At 42.1% G+C, this 21,472-nt stretch overlaps 2 protein-coding genes across 2 annotated transcripts; one reads left to right on the top strand and one right to left on the bottom strand.

The window, feature by feature from the left end:
- Window positions 1-924: 924 nt before the first annotated feature.
- On the top strand, window positions 925-7,613 carry SUV39H2 (SUV39H2 histone lysine methyltransferase; the record flags this gene model as incomplete). The annotated part of the gene is made up of 6 exons (XM_079549718.1): window positions 925-943; window positions 1,589-1,734; window positions 2,674-3,345; window positions 4,626-4,772; window positions 6,300-6,429; window positions 7,504-7,613. The coding sequence occupies 6 exons, from the start codon at window positions 925-927 to the stop codon at window positions 7,611-7,613; spliced, it is 1,224 nt and encodes a 407-aa protein (XP_079405844.1).
- A 4,302-nt stretch (window positions 7,614-11,915) lies between these two features.
- On the bottom strand, window positions 11,916-21,313 carry DCLRE1C (DNA cross-link repair 1C; the record flags this gene model as incomplete). The annotated part of the gene is made up of 14 exons (XM_079549778.1): window positions 11,916-12,892; window positions 14,138-14,238; window positions 15,057-15,145; window positions 15,569-15,623; window positions 16,277-16,413; window positions 16,969-17,070; window positions 17,571-17,711; window positions 17,872-17,944; window positions 18,230-18,331; window positions 18,596-18,651; window positions 19,211-19,270; window positions 20,155-20,239; window positions 21,063-21,114; window positions 21,205-21,313. The coding sequence occupies 14 exons, from the start codon at window positions 21,311-21,313 to the stop codon at window positions 11,916-11,918; spliced, it is 2,139 nt and encodes a 712-aa protein (XP_079405904.1).
- Between the last annotated feature and the right edge of the window lie 159 nt (window positions 21,314-21,472).

Genomic DNA, 21,472 nt, shown 5'->3' with positions numbered 1-21,472 from the left:
TTATATAGGTAAAAATCTCTGCATTCTAAACAAATCTGTGTGCTCTCTGGTTTACCAGACTAAACGTGGCTTTGAATTTGTAATGCTTGTGGCCAAAGTACTCAGAGTTCTGCCTCCCATATCCCTGCCTCTGTGATCTTTTAACTTTAAGTGAATAACACGGCAGTACATCTTTTAAAGATGTTTTAGAAGATATCTTGGAAAACCCGAAGCCTGGTTCTGTCGGGCAGTGCTGTCCCCTATCCCAGTGCGGTCGCATCTTTCTTTGGGCTTTGTACCAGGCTGACGAGCACCAGCTAGTGGCCGAACGTGCCTAATGGCTGTAAGTTTTACTGTGCTTCACAGTACAGCTCCGTGGGGCTTATGGGGTTTTGGATTGAATTGAAAGCTATTTGAGCCGCGAGCAGCTCTTCTGAGAAGCGTACTGTGACGAGGGAACGCTTTTGTTTGTTTAAAGCGTCTGAAATCTCTCTGCGACTCCGCACTGTGTCGGCGCAGTGTGGGAGCGGGGCCTCCTGGCTGCTTTTGGGGGCCTTTTGTCCCCTTGCCCGTGTGCTGCTGCTGAAGCGGTGCCGTAAACGAACAAAGAGCGGGCGCGTGGGGCTCGTTCTACCTGGCACGTGATACAACAGCGAACTTAATGTAAAAGTGCCTTTTAGCCGCTTGAAATGTGCGCTACCACCGCTGCTTCGGTATCGTTTACTTAAGATTGTTTTTTCTTGCTGCTTTCACTCAACGGGAAGGCAGGGACCGAGCGCCGAGGTACGCCGCCGCTCGAGGAAAGGCGCCGCGCTCACAGCCGACGAGAGAGCAGCCCGCCGTGAGGAAGAGCCGCGCGGGCGCCGGGAGGCGGCCGTTACCACAGCACCGCCCTCCCCCCTCCCCCCTCTCCCGCCGCCTGCGGCCCTGCGCGGCCCCTCCAAGATGGAGGGCTGGCGAGGAGGTGAGGGCGCGGCGGCGGCGGCGGCGGCGGCGGCGGTTCGGGCCGCGGCACGGGATGGTGGACGGTGCCGCTGGTGGCGCCTCGCCCCGATCTCTCCTCCCTTCTCCTCGCGCTGGGCGGGCCGAGCGGGAGCGCGAGGGGAGGCCGCGGAACCGCCGCCGAGCTCCGCGGGACCGTTACCGCCGCCCGCTTCGCGCCGGGGGACGGCCGGGGGCCTCGCGCGTCCCTGGGCCGGGCCGGGGGGGGCGGGGGCGCCTGAGGTGAAGACGCGGCGCGCGAGGGGCGGCCGGGGCGAGGCCTGATCCTTCCCTGCCCGCTCGCCCTCCGGGGCGCTTTCATTACACGGCAGTTATCCCGTCCCGTTCCTCGTGCGGTTTCCATTTGCAGAAGTCTGGTGCTGCGGCGTCTGCCCTCCGGTAGCGTTGTTTTTTTTGTGTGTATCGCTACGCGCACATCCGTGCCCGAGGAAGGCTCAGGGAGGGAGCCGTTGTGTTTGGCTTTGCCCCTTAGAGCAGCGCTCAGTGAGACGTGTGGCTGTGCACGGGGCGGTAACGTGGGGACTCCGGGGTGAGGCGAAGCAGTGCGGGATGGTTTCCGTTCAGCCGAGACATTAAAGAGGATTCTTTACCGGTTTTCTTATTGTAGCTTGGTATGTGCCATGTCTAGCTTCACATGAGACCCTCCAAGAATTATGTAGGAAGGAAAATCTGAGATGTAAATCCATTGGAATCACCAACAAGAGTCTAAAGAGTTATGAGGTGGAATATTTGTGTGACTACAAGGTAGAAGAGGTAAGAGAAACACGCAGACCGACCTGATCGCTCTTTCAGCTGCAATTCGGAAGCCAGACCGAGGTGGCTGTACTCGTGATGTAAAGCAGCAGGCTGCCAGCACGAGGCTGTTGATGACACCGAACAAAATACCTTCTGAACTTTGCAAACAGAAAGTGGCGTAGCTGAGCATGTTCAGCGTGCTGGAGGAAGCCTTTCTGTTCTGAAATTATGGAGATTTTGGAGCATAAAATGTTTTGCCTTGTATCTAGAAGTAAAGCAAAACGCTGACGCTTTTAGGTTGTAACTTGTTATGTATTATGATGCTTCTGTTTGCAGCTAACTGTGTATATTTTTCTCTGCAGTGTTGTAGTCTGTTTGAAAAGTTAGGGCTGTGTGCTGCAACTGGATTCCTGCGATTTGCTCTTGCCATTGAAATTCAGCATCAGGATTTGACCTTTTTACAGTTATTATAGTGGGCCCTTCTAAAATGAATACCAAGCATGTGCTTCTTGACTGTAAATACAGCATTAAGCATTTTGAACAGATTGCTTCTTTAGGAGCACAGTTGATATAGGACAAACAGCGTTAGGTGTTAGTTAAGTTTAGGATTTGTTGGGTTTTTTTGTGTGATACAGCTGTATTCTTCCTATGCTTGTAATTCATACAGCCAGATAGCATAACTTAACTGCTTTAAGACACTAGCATCCCCCTGCTTAACCGTTTGTGACGAGATCTTCACAGCTGTGTATTTCCGTGCCCCTTGAGCTGACACATAAAGTGCACAGAATTGTGCTCTAAATTAACTTGCAAACAGAAAAGTTGTTTTTTCCTTTTCTCCCAGTTGTAATTGTTATGTGGACATCTAGACCTTTCTGTACCGTACTCTAGCACTCTATGATGTTGTATTTTGGTGAATTGAATCACGGCTAAATCTGTTATCTGTTTCTGTATTTAAAGGGCAAAGAATACTATCTTGTGAAATGGAAAGGATGGCCAGAATCTTCAAATACTTGGGAACCTCAGAAAAATCTGAAATGCCCAAAACTTCTTGAAAACTTTCTTAGTGACAAGGATGAATACTTATCTCGGATGAAAGAAGGCAAAGCACTGAAAGTGAGAAACAGTGTTAAAGCTTTGAAACCTGCAGTTGCAGATTACATTGTAAAGAAGGCTAAACAAAGAATAGCTCTGCAGAGATGGAAAGAAGAACTCAACAGGAAAAAGAATCATAAAGGAATGATTCTGGTAGAAAACACTGTGGATCTTGAAGGTCCTCCTATAGACTTCTATTACATTAATGAGTATAAGCCTGCTCCGGGGATAAATGTAATAAATGGAATAACAACTGGCTGTGAATGCTCAGACTGCCCTGCTGAGAAGTGCTGTCCAAAGGAAGCTGGTTTTATTTTGGCTTACAATAAACGAAAGAAGCTGAAAATCCAGCCTGGCTTGCCCATCTATGAATGCAATTCATTTTGCAGGTGTGGTCCTGACTGCCCTAATAGGATAGTACAGAAAGGCACACAGTATTCTCTTTGCATCTTCAGAACTAACAACGGCCGAGGCTGGGGAGTGAAAACCCTCCAGAAAATTAAGACCAACAGTTTTGTGATGGAATATGTTGGAGAGGTATGTATTTATCTCATACGGGTTATTTTGAAGGAGAAAGCAGGAGAAAATCTTGATGAGCTTTCTCTCAGTTTCATCACTTCTTGACTTCAGCTGTATAAGACTACTTTTGAGTAGAAGAATACACTGAATAGACATTTGTGCTGGCAGTAAAATCATATTGTCCAAAACGTCCTCCATTCCAGAGGCTGGATAAGAAGAGAACACATCTTTTGTGTCAGTAAATAAGTACTTTTGATAATTATTTCAAAATTTCAGCATTTCTAAAAGTGGATCCTCCTTTTCTTTCTTGGCAGTTGCATTCTTCATTCTTTTCATATCTTTATTGTAGTTCCTGCTGTTCCCCAGGCACAGTTGTTACCAGACTCTGCACCCAGTCTGTCAGTCCCATTTCTGTTCTGTCTGCACAGCCTCTCTCATGCTATTTCAGAACAGAATTTAGTGCTGTAAGCTACAGAGCTCGAGTTCCTCTTACTACTTTGTGTTACCTGGTTCAGCCTCTGTTACGCTTCAGGGCCCTTTGCATCAGCTGCTCCTGGCAGCCTCTCCAATCCTGTCCGTTGCTTTTCTGCCACGTATCTGCTTTGCTGATACGATGACTCAAAATAATTCATTCTGTCCCTGCTACAAATTCTTATGGTCTTCACTGTATTACCTCCATGCTTCCTGCCCCAAGTCTCCCAGCTTGTCAGGTTTGTACCCTTTAAATTAATTCCTGTGAGCATGCAGGAGGCTGCTGTGATTGCAGAACTACGTTGCTTAAAGCAAAGATGTGGCCTGTCAGAAAAATCAAATATTTTTCTCCCTTACTTTTTATGTCTGTCCTGCTGCCCAACTGTGATTTCTTTGCTGACTGTGCACAATGGGATACCTTTAACACAGTGGGCTGCAAAGTTTTTAAAGCTGTGGCTTCTGTCAACCATTGCTGTAGTTCTTCTGCTCCTTTGGGGATCCTCTGGATTTCCACCTCTGGTTAGCATTTACCAACATCCAAATATTTAACTCGGGTGATGATATTTTTGTTTGTTCCTGAGTCACAGTGCTGTGCATCAGCCATAGACAAGTTACATCCAGAGAAGCCGCAGTCACTAATTAATTTAGCTCTATACATGTATTCTTTATTCATTATATACAGAATACTACTATTTCAACTTGAAAAAAAGCAAATGTGGTATTTTTCCTAAGCAAAATTTTTCTAACTCGTGATTTTAACTTTTATTTTAATTTAGTAATAGTTAATAATATGATGCAGGTTTCTCTTTGTTTTTATATTTTTGTAGGTGATTACGAGTGAGGAAGCAGAGAGACGAGGCCAATTCTATGACAACCAGGGAAATACATACTTGTTTGATTTGGACTATGACTCAGATGAGTTTACAGTAGATGCAGCTCGATATGGAAACGTGTCCCACTTCGTGAATCACAGTGTAAGGCCTCGGTTTATATCCTAAGTACTTAGAGCATTATCCTAATTGGGCCAGAAACATCTTCTCCTACTGCTAATATTTACACAGTGTGTTCAGTGGTGTGTTCACGATTCTTTCTGAAGTTTTTCATGCCAACGCAGTGCAGGCAGTAGCACAGTGTAATGAGTAGAATGCAGTACTTTTACTCAGAGTGAGAGTACATACAAATGTCTAGGAACGTCAGGGTGCACAATGTGAGCATGTGGTGGTTGTAGGGCAGTCACTGAATCTGCTGGTTCTAGACAACCAAAATAGGGTTGGTTTGTTTGTTGAAGTGACTGAAAGGCCTAATGTGAGAAATTCTTAATCAAATTAGTGAGGAGTCAGAGATGATGGAACTGCTCCATTGTTTTGCAGCAGAGCAGGGTTTCTAGGGATGTGAAATGTCATCCATCAAACATTAGTAGCTGGAAAAAAGAAAAATTCCTATGCATTCTTCGGTATTTCTCTTCTGTGAGCAACTTTTTTCCTTCTCAGTATGAAATGTAAACTTGCCAGGATACATAAAAGTTGGTTTTAGACAAGAAATTTTTTGTTGTGTTTTATTTGCTGTTGAACTGAAGTACATGAAAAAATGAAACCTGCACTGCGTCAGTAAAGAAATTCTAGTGATGTTTAGTTCAGTAATGCTGTGCTTGTTACTGATGTATGCAGTCTCTGTTCTACAAATACAGTACACTCGCATCTTCAGATCTGTGAGCTGATGCCATCATTGGTGTTTCATGCAGGCTTGGTGGGGAAAAGCATGAAAAGTTTTAGGTACGGCCTGCTCTTCGCTTTTGGGAATGGAAATGAAGTGTCCTTGCACTTGTAAAGTTAGAAGTCTAACTTCAAGTTTGGCTTTGTAATATGGGATGTGTTTTTCTTTTAAAAAAGCACGTGTGCAGTTAACAAGTGTTTTAGTGACTGTTGTCTTCTGAAACTTCATCTGTCAAAAATGAGAAAGCAGCTTATAGCTCGTGCTTAGTTTGCCTGACACTGCTCCTCCTGCCTGTAACGGATCATTCAAAGCTCAGATTAGCAATTAAAAATAGTTACCTGCAGTATGAGAATATTATTTCTGGCCTAGAAGCAATGCTTACACTCATTATTTTGCATTTATGTTTGTGTGGCTTAAGGTGCTAGGTTGTTTCTTCTTTCAGCTTATTATTGGTTTTATTATTAGGCTTATTAATTATTTTTGTGGATTTAATAAGTAGATCTTAACCTTTGTCTCATTTGTTGCCATATTTTGGAGTTACAATTATTTTAGTAGGCTGTCAGGTATTATTATAGTCTTTGTACTGTGTGAAAGTTGCCTTCGAAAGTGCTCTGCTTTAAGCTCTGAATGTTCTGCTTTAATGCTACTTCAGAACTTTGATTTCAGAAGATAGATGACTAGATTTTTAAACTTCTGTCACTAAGAACCATTTCTCCTTCTGCTGAATACTTCAGTGAAACTTACTGTGCATTTTTTTAACAGAAACTACATTAATTTTTGCTTCACAGTGTGATCCCAATCTTCAAGTCTTCAATGTATTTATCGATAACCTTGACCTGCGTCTTCCTCGGATAGCACTGTTTTCCACAAGAACCATCAAGGCTGGAGAAGAGCTGACCTTTGACTACCAGATGAAAGGTCTGCAGGTTTTACGTTGCTCTTGAGGGAAGTAGGGGGCACTGGCTAATTTTGTTGCAGTCTGACTAATGTCAATGTTTTAGGTCAGGCATTGCATCTCACTAGAACAGATGTCCCTCACTGACAGCGCAGACAGCGCACAACCAGAAGCTTTGTGTGCACCTCTAGTGCATTACTTCCTTCAGCACTCCTGGTTCAGAGCAAGGGGTTGTGGTTGGAACCTCTGACAAGGTAGCTTGCTTTAAAGATTTGTCACAGGGCTGCTCAAAATAATGGTCAAGACAAAAAAACGTATTTGGAGACGTTTAGAAAAGCTTCCCCTTGTTGAAGCTGGCATTTCAGGTAAACCACTTTTTAAAGAATCTCCTGAGAAGCAGCTGCTTCTAACTGACAGTTATGAAGGCAGTTGTAACAGCGAGTGATGTAAGGTACCACAGGTGTGTACAGGGATTGTTATGCAGAGACGTCAGGAAGAAATATTCTTGGTGAAATATTACCAGCTTCTTTGATAACTGATTTTCCATTCAGTAATTCCTTTTTTTTTTTTTTTCCAGTGCAGTATAAAACATTTGAATCTGGTTGGCAGTGGTGTTCTGTGTGTCAAGTTTGCATGCTTGCAAACCACTAAGCCACAACGTATTGTTTTCCCAGCTATTTAATTTCCAAAGAAGTATTTTTATGCTCCAGAGCTGTACCACATTCTTGCAGAAGCTCTCTTTCAATATTGACCAAGTTCTTGTATTGAAATCTCTTTTAAAACTCCCCTTTTCTTTTTGTGGTGCCTGTGACAGTGTTGTTCAAGGCAGACTGCAGTCTCAGCTGACCAGCATATGCCGATAGGCTTGAGCCTAAAGGCCCTGAGTTCACTGAGCTTTGGATCCTGACATGTGTGACAAGTGTTGGATAAGCAGTTGTAATGTGGGTGTTGGTAGAATTCAGCATAGCTTCACACACAATTTTTTTAAGAGCTGGGGTGGTAGAAGGCTTCTTGAAGCCATTTCTCTGTCTTGAATTCCTAGCTCAATTTCAGTCTTCCCATTAAAATGTCCTTATTTGTGTTTGTCTGTGTCACAGGTTCTATAGATCTGACTTCAGACTCTGCTGATGGTCTGAGCCCATCCAGAAAGAGGATCAGAACAGTCTGTAAATGTGGAGCTGTGTGTTGCAGAGGTTATCTCAACTGAGTTTGAGTACCCAAAGTCACAAATACTTTGTTCTCTTCTAAAAGAGTTTTAAGGAGACTCTTCTTTCATACATACATTATTCTTACAGCTTATGTAAACAGATACAACAAAAACAAGATGTTATGTTTGTAATTGAAATGGCATTGGCCAAAGAAAGAGATCTAGTGTTTCAGGTTGAAACTGATAATGTGGATTAAAATTTAATTTTTCTATCATCGTTATTTGGGAAGCAGTAAACTATATGGTAAGAAAACTCTCTAACATGTACCTTGATTTGAATATTAAGTGTAAGCTCACAGCGGTAGGCCTTCTAGGAGCTGATTTCAGTGAGATAAAGTGGTGTTGCATATTTTCTGTACCTTGCAAAGAAGGTATTAGAAGGCATTCAATCTGAGTCCTAAATCATAGCAGACAGTTCCTTTTCTTTTTTTTTTCTTTTTATTTCTTTCTTTTTTTTTTTTTTTTTTTGTACCGGTGTGTAAAAGAAAGGCTGAGAGAGTCAAAAAGAGAGAGTAGCAATAACATCTGTGGCACCACGATGAGAGGCATCGGACCACGACTGGAAGGCGGCTCAGAGGGGTGCAAACTGGAAAAGCTCCATTGAATTCCACACAATAAAATCGTCGGTGTTAGTTGAGTCTGGGGGTCTTAAACATCTTCACCTGATGTCATGTTGTTTAGAAGCTTTATGAATAGCATTTCTTAAATCGTTACGTTCTGACTTTTAGTTCAGATTCTGTAGGAGGTCTTCTTTTCTGCACAGAATTTGTAAATATTGGGTTATTATTGGTAACACACACTGTTTTGTTTTCATTGCAGAAATTTGGCAGTCATTGCTGAAAAAAAAAATACTGGCTACAGTTTGGGAATAGAAAACAAAGTAATTTAAGGAAAGCAGCCTATTGCCCATCAACACTGATGAATTCTGCAGATATACTTAGTTATCTGTTAGGTGTAGAAATAGCCTGGGAATTGATTTGTATTAACAGTTGTTTTTGCTTAAGTTTTTACATACTGTGACTTTTTTTTTTTTTTAATCTAGTGACAGATTTTTAAGATATTAGCCCTATTTTTCTCGTGTTGCAAAAAATATTAACTTCAGTGAAGTTAGGCTAGGGTTGAGCTACCCATTTGCTGTAGTCATTTGTAACATGTTCTTGAATGTAAAGGCTGAGAAGAATACTGTTCTTCAGCTGCTTGAATCATTTTATTATTATTACCTTAAAGTTGTTTTGATCTGTTGGTAATATGTGCTACGTTTTGCTTGGCTTCAAAGACACTGAAGAGCACTTGAGTTTGGTTATGAGTGGAGTTACAGCCAAGGTCCATGCTCTGGGGATATTTGAAGGGCTTTATTCTCATGGATAAAAAAGCTTGTAAAACTTGCATGTTGCTTACAAATACTTGCTTACAAAATGTTGACAGTCAGGCAGAATGTTGTTACTCCCTAAATGGATGCTAGCTATGTATCATAGGTCAGCTAGTTGCCTTTATAAGGTGCACAGCTGTTGTCTCAGGTGAATGAAGTCAAGTACCCAGCATGTATCAGTTTCCTTAATTTGTTAACAAATGCCTTAAACTTCACGCTAGTTCGCAGCACTCCAAGAAGAGTGTTTCAGAGGATAACACAGGTTGTCTGCTGACTAAGAAGCACTGTTGCATTGGCACTGAACATCTGGCTCTTTGGCAGGAAGTGTCATTTTTTTATGCTGGGAGACACTGAAATCAGTTTCACGGTTGGAGTGAAGAGCGTGGGCCACTGCAAGTCCTGTCTGAGTTTTGTAATCTACAACACAAAGAGATACGTGTGAAATTATTGTTTTACATGAGCAGGAGGAAACTTGCTTATGTTTAAAAGTATTTGACATTAACAGCCTCAGCTGTATCCATACACTTGGATAAATGCTCAATCTAATCAATTTATAAAATGCCACTTCTCCAGCAGTTTTTAATTTACTGATGTGGAATGTTGGAGCTTTAACAAACTCTAGATTATCTGCTGTCATTTGGAGTTGTTTGCTTTCTCTTGCATGTAGCCCAGTTTAGAAACGCATTCCACACGGATGGAATCTGCGACCTCCAGCTCCTGAATCTGCTACAGTCTGCAGCCTTTCCTCGGCACAGGAGTGCAAGAGTTCTGCAGCAAGACAGATTCCTTACCACATTGGTTTCTCTGGCCTCTGCTGTGCAAGTTGACAGAATGGTTTACCACCCTCTTTGATTTTAAAATCACCAATAAATACACGTTCAAAGAGAAAAGTCTTACCAGTTGTACTTGAGTTCCGTGTCTGCCTTTTTCCCAAGGCAGTATCTGTTATCACCAGCATTGAAGTGACAAACACTGTTGTTCTATAAGGATATGTATGTTACCTCTTGTGTGTGAAATAAAGGACCTTTAATTTATGTTCTGGGAGGTAACAGTATTTTGTATTTATTTGAACTAAAATCACATATCCGGTTTCTAATTTAGAATACTGAACAGTGTTTATGTCTACATATTCAGTGCGTTGCAGTTGGTACTGAGCTTAACGGAATACTGCATCACTTTTAAAACTCCTTCTGCTGTTTCTATGAGTTCAGGGGGGAAATTGCCAGATTGGAAAAGAAGAAGAAAGGTGTTTTCCATTTCTTAAGGAGCCTAAACCAGCCTAGCTTCTGCCTTTGTTTTGCTTTGTGGTCTGTTGGCATCTTCACGGCCACCACTTCAGTGGTGTATGTGTACTTCTTAAGAGTCAGGTAACCTGTGCTCTGTCATCTGGCTTATTGTTTTTGTTGGGTTTATTTTCTGAGGTAGCAGAAAAATGCTGCAAGATTATCTGTAAGATTGTCTATTTATTTAATCTCAAAGTTAAATCAAGTCAATCTTTGGGTTATTTCTAATGTATGTCTTAGGACTGTGTACTTTAGCATATGCAGTTTGTAAGCTCAGGAACATTTTCTTCTCATGATGTGTGATCTCTAGTATTGCTATCTTCCTACAGTTTTTGACAAAATAAATTAAATTTAGTTTTTTTTCTTGCTGTTGTCATTTTTGGGGAAGAAAACATCTTACGCTGTCGGCTGTAAGAGTGCAGTTTGTTGCTGTCCCATACACGAATGTTTTAGCACTGAGAGGACTGTTGTTGAGCATTCGTGAGGAAATCAAGTGTTTCCTATTCAGTTCATGGCAGATTGGAACTGCTATAATTAAGTGGGGCTCCCATCTACTGAAGCACACTGTAAACTCAGCCCTGATCTGAAATTTATCCTACAGTTAAGGAATCAAGCCAACAGACAGAATTCTGCTCTCTGTGACTCTATTCAAAGGTAGAAACGACAGCAGTGTGACTCATTTTAGCCTGCTTAAAAAAAAGTTGACAGATCTGGACTTTACACAAATCCCAGGAACAGAAAGTAGGCAAAGTGACAGTGTAAAAAACACACGGATTTGAATACGGTTCAAATCATACATAGATTATAGCTGTTTTTTTCTCTGCAACTGCAGTAGCAGGATGCTGTTTTTTTTAACATTTGCATTGCGCTCCAGATACCAGAAAAACAGATGTATGCAGTGTGGGGAGCTGTCACACTGAAAGTCTTTTTAATTATTTAGGCTTTAAGCCTCGTGGATTGGGAAACTCACAGGTTACTTCTGCTGTTTGGGTCTTTTTTCCTAAAAGGATTGAAGCTCAACAAAAACCCAAAGCTGCAATGCCAAACCAAAACAAAGGAACTAACAAGTTGGTGGTTGTGTGTAAGATGTAAACCACAGGCACTGACATACGTTATCTGCTCAGTTTAAAGGGAGATGAGTTTGATTTTACAAGAACACTGCTGTCATTGGCTCATCTGTTCTTTACAATAACCACAGTGAAAAGCTGGGGTTTCAAGAAGTTGAAGTGCAGCTCATTGCAGTGTTTGCATGGCCATTCAGGGAAGATGCCATATTCTTCCCCCATAGTTAAACACGTGGTATTGTATTAAAGCTTGAGATCACATGTAGAAGGCAAACTCTTGGAGCTCCTGATGAAAGGAAACACTAAATTCAATTTAGTGTTCCACCTCCAGCTTTGTTTGGTCTATTTTCTATCTATTTACAGCCTTGGAGGACCAAACCTTAGGAGGTAGAATGCTTTTATAGTCCTTTTCAGAAACACTTTCAATATTTCATGGAAAGAACAATAAAGTTATACAGACTGCAGAAGTCTATTTGTAATTGTAGTACAAAAATTGCATAGATTAGCATAAATGCAAATAACAGCAATAAAAGAACAGTTTCATATTTAAAGAACAAATTTCATTATTATCATGATATAATCAGTTCTACCTCTTTTCAGGAGACTTTTTTCTCATTAAGCTTTCACCTGCTGCTAGCTTCTTATATAAGTAGTGCAGTTTATCTTGTTGAGGTATTTCAGCATCTGGAGTTAAGGGAATTTCAAAGTCAGAGGAGCTCTGAGAGTCCCTCTTCAGTTCTAGATCAGGAGTCCTGGAGCTGTCACTTATTTCCACCAGCAGATCTTGAGCTGGAGCAGTGCCAGCTTCTGCATCTTCGTCACAGTCCTCACTTTTCAAGTCACAGATGACATCAGAATCACAGGATGGATTCTGGCCAAGTGGTTTCCACCTGCTGTCGTCAGCTTGGCTGTCCTTGGGGGTTTTGTGAGATGGCAGAGCTGTTCTGCTGCCACATCTGCTGAAGCAGCTGAAGTCAGCAGCATTTCTCTCTTGGGAGGTAATGAGTACAGTGTCCATTTGGCTATCCCAGCCCTGGCTCCCTTGTTCTGATATGTGTGTCGACTGAGAAGAATTCTGGGAGGAGATGTGAGTTGAGTCACTCACTCCATCCGAATCACTGAAGAGTGACTGGGACCCACCAGCATCTGCTGAAGATGGGAAGTTGTCCTCATTTTCAGAGCTTTCATCTACTTTGTTACACTTAAAAAACATATCCCAGCAAGGGATATCAGCATTAGACTGCTGCTGCTTGCCAGGTATGCCATTGCAGCTTGCTATGGGACTGGCATCTGGCTCATGGGAAAGAACCTGAGCTGTGTTTTTTTCAGAATCATCTTCTTTGTCATCATCGTCGTCATCATCATTGGACTCCTCACAATCCACGAAGTCTACCTTGAGAGAGGTGTAAGTTGTGTTTGCTCTGTAGCTTTCTGTGCTCTCATCTGTGTTTCTGTCAGCATTTTCAGACGGTGCAGTTTTCGATGGCTTACTTCCTTCTCCCTGATATTTTGCAATCTTAGGCCTTGCAGAGGTTAGTTCTGTATCAAAGAGCTCATCTTCGTCTGACAAGGAAACTTAAAAACAAAACAAAGCAAACAAACAAAACAAAAAACCAGAAAATTTTGTTGAGAGCGAAGTCTGGACACAAGATAATTTAATAAAGTTATTTAACTCAAAAGGAAGCTTAGCAGGACTTCAGTGAGCATGCTCACCTTGCCTAAAACCCTACAATCTACAGTAGTTAATTCTACCATTTTGGTTTCCACTACTCACAGTGTTACTGAATTCCATCAGAGCCTTCTTCATTGACTAGAGGCCTTAAGTTCTAGCATTCTGTTGCAACAGTGACTGCACTGGTAAAGGAGACTTCTTAAACAGTAACCCTCAGAGCCATTACTTGCCAAATCAGATACTTACAAGGAGAAGAAATACATCAGCAAAAGGTTTAAAGGAAGTAGGCTGCATGTTATTAGCAAAGTTATTTCTGCTTGCTAGACATAAACACAAAAACCATAACTCTTTATACTAGAATGGGGAAAAATTTAATCATAGAAATAAAGAGGTCTCTAGGGCTGTCAAACAACTATGAAATTCTTGTTGCTGAAGGAACTAACGTAATTTCTTTCATGTTTTGAACAAGGGCTGACTCAAACATAAAGCCAACAGGTCAACAGTTACAAGCTGGTAGGGCAGGTTCACCTCTGGCCTTCATGTGCATGGTGCAGATCACACACAGTGCTAGTGGATACTGATCTAGATTAGTTTATCCAGACCTCAGTCATGTTTTGCCAGGATTACATCAACCTTGCACAGCTGGCACTTCAAAAACAGCTGAAAAGAATACAGCAGGCCCAAAGTCATCCTCTAGTTATGTGGGTTTCCAGAGGCTTCATGGAGCACCCACTGCTGTATATAGCAACCACCAGGGTTTCAAAAAGATACAAGGTGCTGAAAAGCCAGCTGTTCAGGATAATGAAGAGGACCAGTTCTTCAGTGTGAAATACCACACTGTCCTTCCAGAACACAGGATGTGATGCACAGAAGTTTAAAACTAGCTTTATTAGTGATAGTCTAGGATCGTGGAACAGAATGCTAAAAACGTACAGGCTGTTAATTACATTTTAGAACTGCAATTCAGTGCATTTTACTATCACCCTCCTGAAACCCGATTTCATTTAATTTCCATTTATCTTTTCCAGCTGCACTTTTTTTCTTGCTTTGTACACAAACCAGTGAGCACCGTGGCTTTTGGCACCTCTAGTCTCTGACTTTCATTTAGGGACAGTACCACTATCAGAACTTCTCACCTGTATCAGACAAGGTTCTTTTGCAGGCTCTCTTCAGTGTTCCTAAGGGCTTGTACCTGGGTTCTGAGTTTCTCCTGTATGATCTGCATAACGGCTGTAATCTGAGGTAAATGAAGAAATCAGTACTGAGAACTCAGCGGATATTTTCAGGCACAAAAGCAACTCTTTTGACATTCATGCCTTTCACAGGCACTGCAGCAAAAGTGTGAAAGCAAATGCAGCAATAGGTGGGGGAAAGGTTGCCACTTTGGTGAGCTGAGACAGCTTAAAATGCTAGGAAAAAGATCTGACATTCTGATTTATTTACCTGAACGTGTACAGCATTTGTAAACTACATTTTAGGCCCTTGGTTAGAGAAGATAAGATGACAGAGTTGAAAATCTGACTGCAGGTTTATTCAATTATTGCAAAGTATCTCCTTTCCTATTAAGGAAAAAACAAAAAGGAGCAAGAAACAAGCCCTCATTTTGTTCACATTGTTCAGTATCACCGCTATTCTACTCCATAACACAACTAAGCTGCCATGACTTTTAACAGCATCTGACTACAGGCCTATGTGATATTGTACATGGGTGCCTGCACAGAGACAGGGAGTTCAAAGTGCCCAAGGAAATTCCTTCTTAGAAACTTCTCAGAAAATAGTACTGACAAACAGAAACAGGTCAATAGGTAAAGAAAGTGGGATAAATGAATATTCAGATGCCACCCAAACACAGTTATCAAAAAAGCCTCTATACATAGATATAACTATAAGAACGAAGTTTAGAGAGTTGAATATAGATTAACAGAACTGCATTATCAGTAGAGCTAAGCAAAAGGCACTGGCCTGCTTGAAAGGCTGGGATTCAGGAAAGTTGTGATCCTTACAAGGGCACGGATTAGGTAACCTTCACTCACAAGTCAGCTTACTGTCACTTACATTTCCATAACTTTGTCTTCTGACCCACCCACTGGTAGTACGTTGGGATATACATTCACAGGACAGATATAGCTCAAAAAATCCTTAATCTAAATTGAAGAGAAGGAGGAACAGTTTAAGAAGTTGCATCAACAGTTAATAATTCCACTTAAAAACTGCACAGACACAGTAAGTACTCTCCAGTTGTCTGATACAAAGAATGATATGACCCATAAGTCAAACAGTATGGAACTGTAACAAGACAGGTCTGAAAGGATGCTAAGAATTCAGTCTCACCTAACCACCACACAGTATCACCAACTACACAGACAATCACCAGCTCTGAAAGAAAACATCTGATAAGCCAGTGATGATGACTCCAGCAAGTTCCCTGGGAACATGATTCAGTGCTTCACCATCCTCGCTACTGCAGATCTTATCAGCCTTGCTTTCTTCCTACTGGACTTTGAGTCTTTACTTTTTGCAGATGAGAACATCCCTTTCAGTCTACTCAGTACTGCAAGTATACAAACCTCACTGTATGAAGAGTGGAAAGAGAAACAAGCTCGGTATGTACTTTCTCCAGTCCTACAAAAAGAAAAATAAGAGGCACATAAATTAGCTGGTTTTCAAGCTCACCTAACAGGCAAGATTAATTTAATCCATAACAGTCCATTCTGAGATTCAGTTATGTAAAACTTAGGCAAGACACACTCCTAAAACAGATTTCTGTATGGCCTAATGCTCATAGAATCACAGAATGGCCTGGGTTGAAAAGGACCACAATGCTCATCCAGTTCCAACCCCCTGCTATGTGCAGGGTCACCAACCAGCAGACCAGGCTGCCCAGAGCCACATCCAGCCTGGCCTTGAATGCCTCCAGGGATGGGGCATCCACAGCCTCCTTGGGCGACCTGTTCCAGTGCTTCATCACCATCTGTGTGAAAAACTTCCTCCTAATATCTAACCTAAATATCTAATATTTAATCTAATCTAATTATAGATTAATTAATATTTAAATATTAGATTAAATATCTAATCTAATATCTAACCTTCCCTGTCTCAGTTTAAAACCATTCCCCCTGTCCTATCACTCTCCACCCTCGTAAACAGCCATTCCCCCTCATGTTTACATGCTCCCTTCAAGTACTAAAAGGCCACAATGAGGTCTCCCCAAAGCCTGCTTTTTTCCAAGCTAAACAAGCCCAGTTCCCTCAACCTTTCTTTATAGGAATGCACACCTCACTATTACATTGGCTTTCTTGATCCTTTCTCCAAACCACATAGTGGAGGGTTTGATGCTAATTACATGCAAGGGAGTTCCATTTTGGCAAGTGATTCCACAGGGCAGTCTGTTCCCTCGAAAATAGTCATCATCCTGTCAAATACAAAATCAAATTAAGTCCAATCTTGATATTTTCCCCAAGAAGTTAAGCCACACAGTATCTAGCCAAACCAAATTTTCACTTCCAGTTCTTTTGAATACAATCTCTTCTCTGTTGCATTCTGCTTTCAGAGCTGACAAAGCAAAATGAAGAGCAATGCCCCAGTGCCATCTACAGTTCTACTTGCCACTCTGAAGCCTTCAGCTTCAGACACGTTGGAAAGGGAGGGCCATAAATTACAAGCACACAGTGCAGGAGGCATCATACAGACTGGTTTTGATATATGAAAATAAACAGTACCTGACTGATTCAGTCTGCTGTTTGTCTAACTTCATTTAACGAGTTTCAAAATGCAGTTCAACTATTTCTAGCATCAGCTATTATATTTTCTAATTAAAAGAAAAAAAAAAGCCTTAACCTGCTAAAATTCTCATTTTCTACTGCATCAAGCAACTATTTGGGCCAAGTTTGCTCTAGGATAACAACAAAACATCTACAATCAGTTCTTCATAGCAAGGTTAGCAAAGGCTTTCCAAAATGATGCCCACCTTAGGATGTCGACAGGCATGAATCTGAGTGTATCGGTCTGTAGTTATATGGCAGAGGATTTCTGGCATATTTTTGAACATATCAAGCCTATTCACGTGCACCTAAAAAAATAAAGGCAAAGTTTACTCTTAATTAGCTGGCTGTGTTTGCCAAACTGCAGCTAGAGCACAGACATGGTTCTGCTCTCAACAAATGCCAGTAAGGATTTATTAATGGGTAATTTGTAAATATGCAAGTGGGGAAGTGTCTTGGATAGATAGAACAGGCAGAATGAACCTCCTGTGCTACAAAGGGCTGAGCACTGATCAGAGAAAAGTAGAATGCATCTGCTATTTATGTTGTGCAAATGAGAAGAATTTTATAAGGTATAAAGGAAAGAGGTAAATGCTGAGCTGAGAAATGGGGATTAACTTCTCCCTTGAGAGTCTAGATGTTCCAGTAGATGTCACACTCTGAAACCAAATAGTTAGCTCACTTCTGAGCACAACTGTAGGCTTTTTTTAAGCACGGTGTGCACGCCATTCACATACAGTAGTTCTCTGAACGGCCATTTCCAGTTCAGTTCACAGTTATTACGCAGCATCTGTTCTAAAACAGTTACCTTGATTCCAAGCTCCTCACTGAGGTTTATGAACAAATACTCATATCCATAAGCAGCTTTGCAGTTCAGCCACACAACATGACAGCGACTGAGCGAGGTCCAGCTCCGCACTAACTCTAAGATCCCATTTAAACACTCCTCCTGAAAGGTGTAGAAAAGCACTGTGATTTGTCTCACAAGCTATCCGCAAAGTGCTATGATTTGATAGGCAACATCACATTTTCAAGATTTAACTAAAACAAAAAAAGGCTCATTAATTTATTAGTGGCTTTAGGACCTTTCACAGCCTACTCAGACTTACCCTGCTTGGTATATGATAAAATCTAGGATCACAAAAAGTGGTGTCCAAATAAACACTCTGGATGTCTTTTACTCTGAAAGAGAAATGTGATATCAGAGTGAGCAATGCATTGCAGCACTAAGATATACTACTTCCTCTCTCCTCAAAAAGGATGTGATTCCTCCTCTTCATTACAAAGAACAAGTCAAAAGAAGCTTGCAACTGAACTCCTTACTGCAAATATATTTAATAAATATATATATATATGAAATAATTCCCAAATTGCCCATGTTCACATGACCTTTTATTCATTTTAAATCCCACAGATAGACTAAACTCACCAAGAACTGAGTTAAAATGCTACTGTTTTTTCTCATACCTGGTCCCTGAATGCAAAAGCTCCATTCTGGCTGCTTCTCCTTTTGCAAGCCTGAAATCCCCTGTATACAGCACAGTGCCATTTTCACCTTGAAACAGAAACCTACAAAGAGAAACACTTCCATCAAACTTAATAAACAGCATTAACTGTCAAGTGTCAATTTGTTACTTTGCTCACATACGTCTGTGTGAGCAGAATATGGCATAACAGAAACATGGGGCTCAATTTTGTCCTCAAGTAATTTCAGGCAAACCCTGATAATAATTCAGTCAGCAGGGATAACCCAGCTATTCACTGCATCCACAAGCACACTATTTACTGAGAACTTCGTAGGACAAAACACTTAGAATCTTGAATAGGACATACATGACTGATCCTGGACAGTGGCCAGCTGGCAGGAGTGTCACCTCTATATCTTCTTTCTGCAACAGAGGGGTTAGCATTATTTTCACACTGGAACAAATACTACTGATACTTTTTCCGACAAAGTGCAAGCAACTCTCCACAGCCACCTGCATCACTTCACAATGATTTTGGATGGAAAGACAATCTCTTCACATTCCAGCCAGCACTGGAGAGCAACAACCATCCTTTCATGGCTGAAGAGATGACTGAACGTTGGTGCTGATGAGAGTCAGCCAGAAGACAGTCCTATTTCTTTGGTTCCTAGCAAACAAACATGGAAACATCCTGGGATATGCTTTGCCTGGAGATGATCTAGCAGACCTACAAGTTCTACACTTAAATATGTGGTGAAAAGTCACAGAAACAGTGCATAAACTTGAGATCCCTAATACAGAGGAAAGACATTATCAGAAAAAACACTCTGATAATAAGAAAAGTGGAGAAGATCTCATGTGGTTGCATACTGTGGAGGAAAGATGGAGAACATATATTTTAAAATAGCTTGTCACTTCTGATGTTACAGATAACCTTTACTATCCATTACAAACATACGATTTTTCTTTTTTTGTAACTTACTTCACCAGTTGTTTCATCTACTAAAGAAATCTGAGTAGGAGTTTCAACTTCCAGTGCAACCTGTAACAGTGAATAAATGCATTACAGGATTTAATGAACATCGTGCTTTACATTTGAATAAAATTTCATTATGTAAACACCTAAGTAGCCAATATCTAAATAGTAAAATTAAGCTGACTTCCTGTAGAAAGTCATACATTTCTGTTTCCAGTGGATAAAAAGGTTCATTTCTAAAAATGGAACACAGATACCTCAATCAGTGTGTGCACACTTAAAAAAGTATGTTGGACTCTCAACAGTAAGCAGCCACACTTCTCTGGTGGGATCACGTGCCTTGTTTTTAAATAACTGTAATGCTCAGCTCCCCAGTCCCAGAGCACACCAGTGATCTTGCAAGGTTAGGTCTCCGTGCTGCAGCACAACTTCTCCTCACTGTTCCCTATTACCAGAAGCACCAACTGCATGCAGCAAGCCTTCCTGTGCTTGTATAGAGGAGACTAATTTACAGATGGCAATTTTGGCATGCCCTATCTTAACTCTGAGTCCTCCAACATACATGCTCTATGCCTCTCCCACCATATTTGTATACAGCTGTTTTGCCAAGAAAAAGCCAAAGTGAAAGACTCCTGTCATCACCCCTCTAGGTCTGACCTCCAGCTTCTCAGCTGAGCAGCCCGCTCAGAGCAGTTTTACTGGGTTTTACTGCATGACTGGATTCACAGAACACCCCAGCCCAAATTTCTAGGCAGTTCCAAGTGATCCATCCAGCAGGTACGCACAAAAGCTGAGAACATATGGCTTCTCCACCACAAACAAAAATGCTAATCAATCAGACAACTGTCAGACTCCCAGATTGCTCCAAAACACAGATATACACATCAAAAAATATTTTATACTAAGAATTCAAACCATTTGGAATTTGAAAATTAAAAAAGAAAACTTACTATGTGATTCTTCCAAAACTCATATTTTGAGTTAGTCAGTAGCAATTCCTTAGTTACTGGAGAGCAATACAACTTAACTTTCAAGCTGTAAGGAGAAGGAAGGAAAAAAAAAAAAAAAAAAGATGAGTGCTTTTGTTTGTGTTCTTTTTAAGCAGAGACAAGGAGCAATCTAAAGATGCATCAGCAGCCAGCACCAAGCACACCAAAACACACACACAGGCCCCCCTGTCACCCAAAAAAGACCCGCAGAACAGCAAGCCAGCAGTAGCTGTGCTGCACCAACTTGAAGTGGGATCAGGAGGAGCTGCTGCACCTTTGCAGAGCAGGCTTTTTTTCAATGTAGCAGACCCAAAATCTTACCTACGTGTGTCTGTGCACGTGTATTTTTATGCAGGCATGAATAAAGCGCGTTGTAGGCGGTCACATGTACGGATATCACTGCTTGTTTGCACACACACCAAGGTCTGCTCCAGACGTATATGCTTTCCCTGGAATGCACTGGAACAGGTTGCCCAAGGAGGCTGTGGATGCCCCATCCCTGCAGGCATTCAAGGCCAGGCTGGATGTGGCTCTGGCAGCCTGGTCTGGTGGTTGGTGACCCTGCACATAGCAGGGGGTTGGAACTGGATGATCACTGTGCCATTCTATGACTCTATGATTAGGCACCTGGGACAGTTTGCAGCCAGCAGAATGGAAACAGAACGGATCCTACAAAGCTCTGGCTTTTGCACAGCACACAAAGAGAGCTGGTGATCAAAGTGATTCTTTGCTTGCATTTGAGGAGATGCAACATGCGCTCTAAAAACTGAGCACCCCGGGCACTGAGACTCCGTTATCTCCGCGTTCAGCAGCTGCTTTCACTGCTGCGCTGCTGCTCCGTACTACCTCTCTCCCATACTATTCAATACCTGCTCTGCAGCCTCCTCCTCAGGGCGGGCGCCCTCAGCCCCTTCATGTGATCTGAGGAGAAACGGCATGGCGGTCAGGGCGGGGATGGCCGCAGGCTAGGGGAGATACCCTAGAGACGGGCGGGAAGGAGGGGCGGCTCACCCTTGTGGCAGTGCGACAGGAAGTAGGCGCGCGCGCGCAGGTTGTCGTGGTCGAAGCGGTCGATGGACAGCTGAGGGTATTCGCGCAGCCGGCCCCCGAACCGGCTCATGGCGGCCGCTTCCGCCTCGTTGCGCCCGCACCGCCTCGGCCAATCGGGAGGAGAGCTCGCCTCCTGCTAGCCAATCAGAAGCACGCGGAGGGAGAGGCGGGAGCAAGGGCTTAAAAGGGCAACGGCGGAAGGCGGTTGCTTGGAAACGGCGCGGCGCAG

This window comes from Tetrao urogallus (assembly GCF_951394365.1).
Source record: "Tetrao urogallus genome assembly, chromosome: 1".
Taxonomy (NCBI): Eukaryota; Metazoa; Chordata; class Aves; order Galliformes; family Phasianidae; genus Tetrao; species Tetrao urogallus.
The sequence above is the reverse complement of the archived record's forward strand: the minus strand, read 5'-3'. Positions and strand labels throughout refer to the sequence as shown.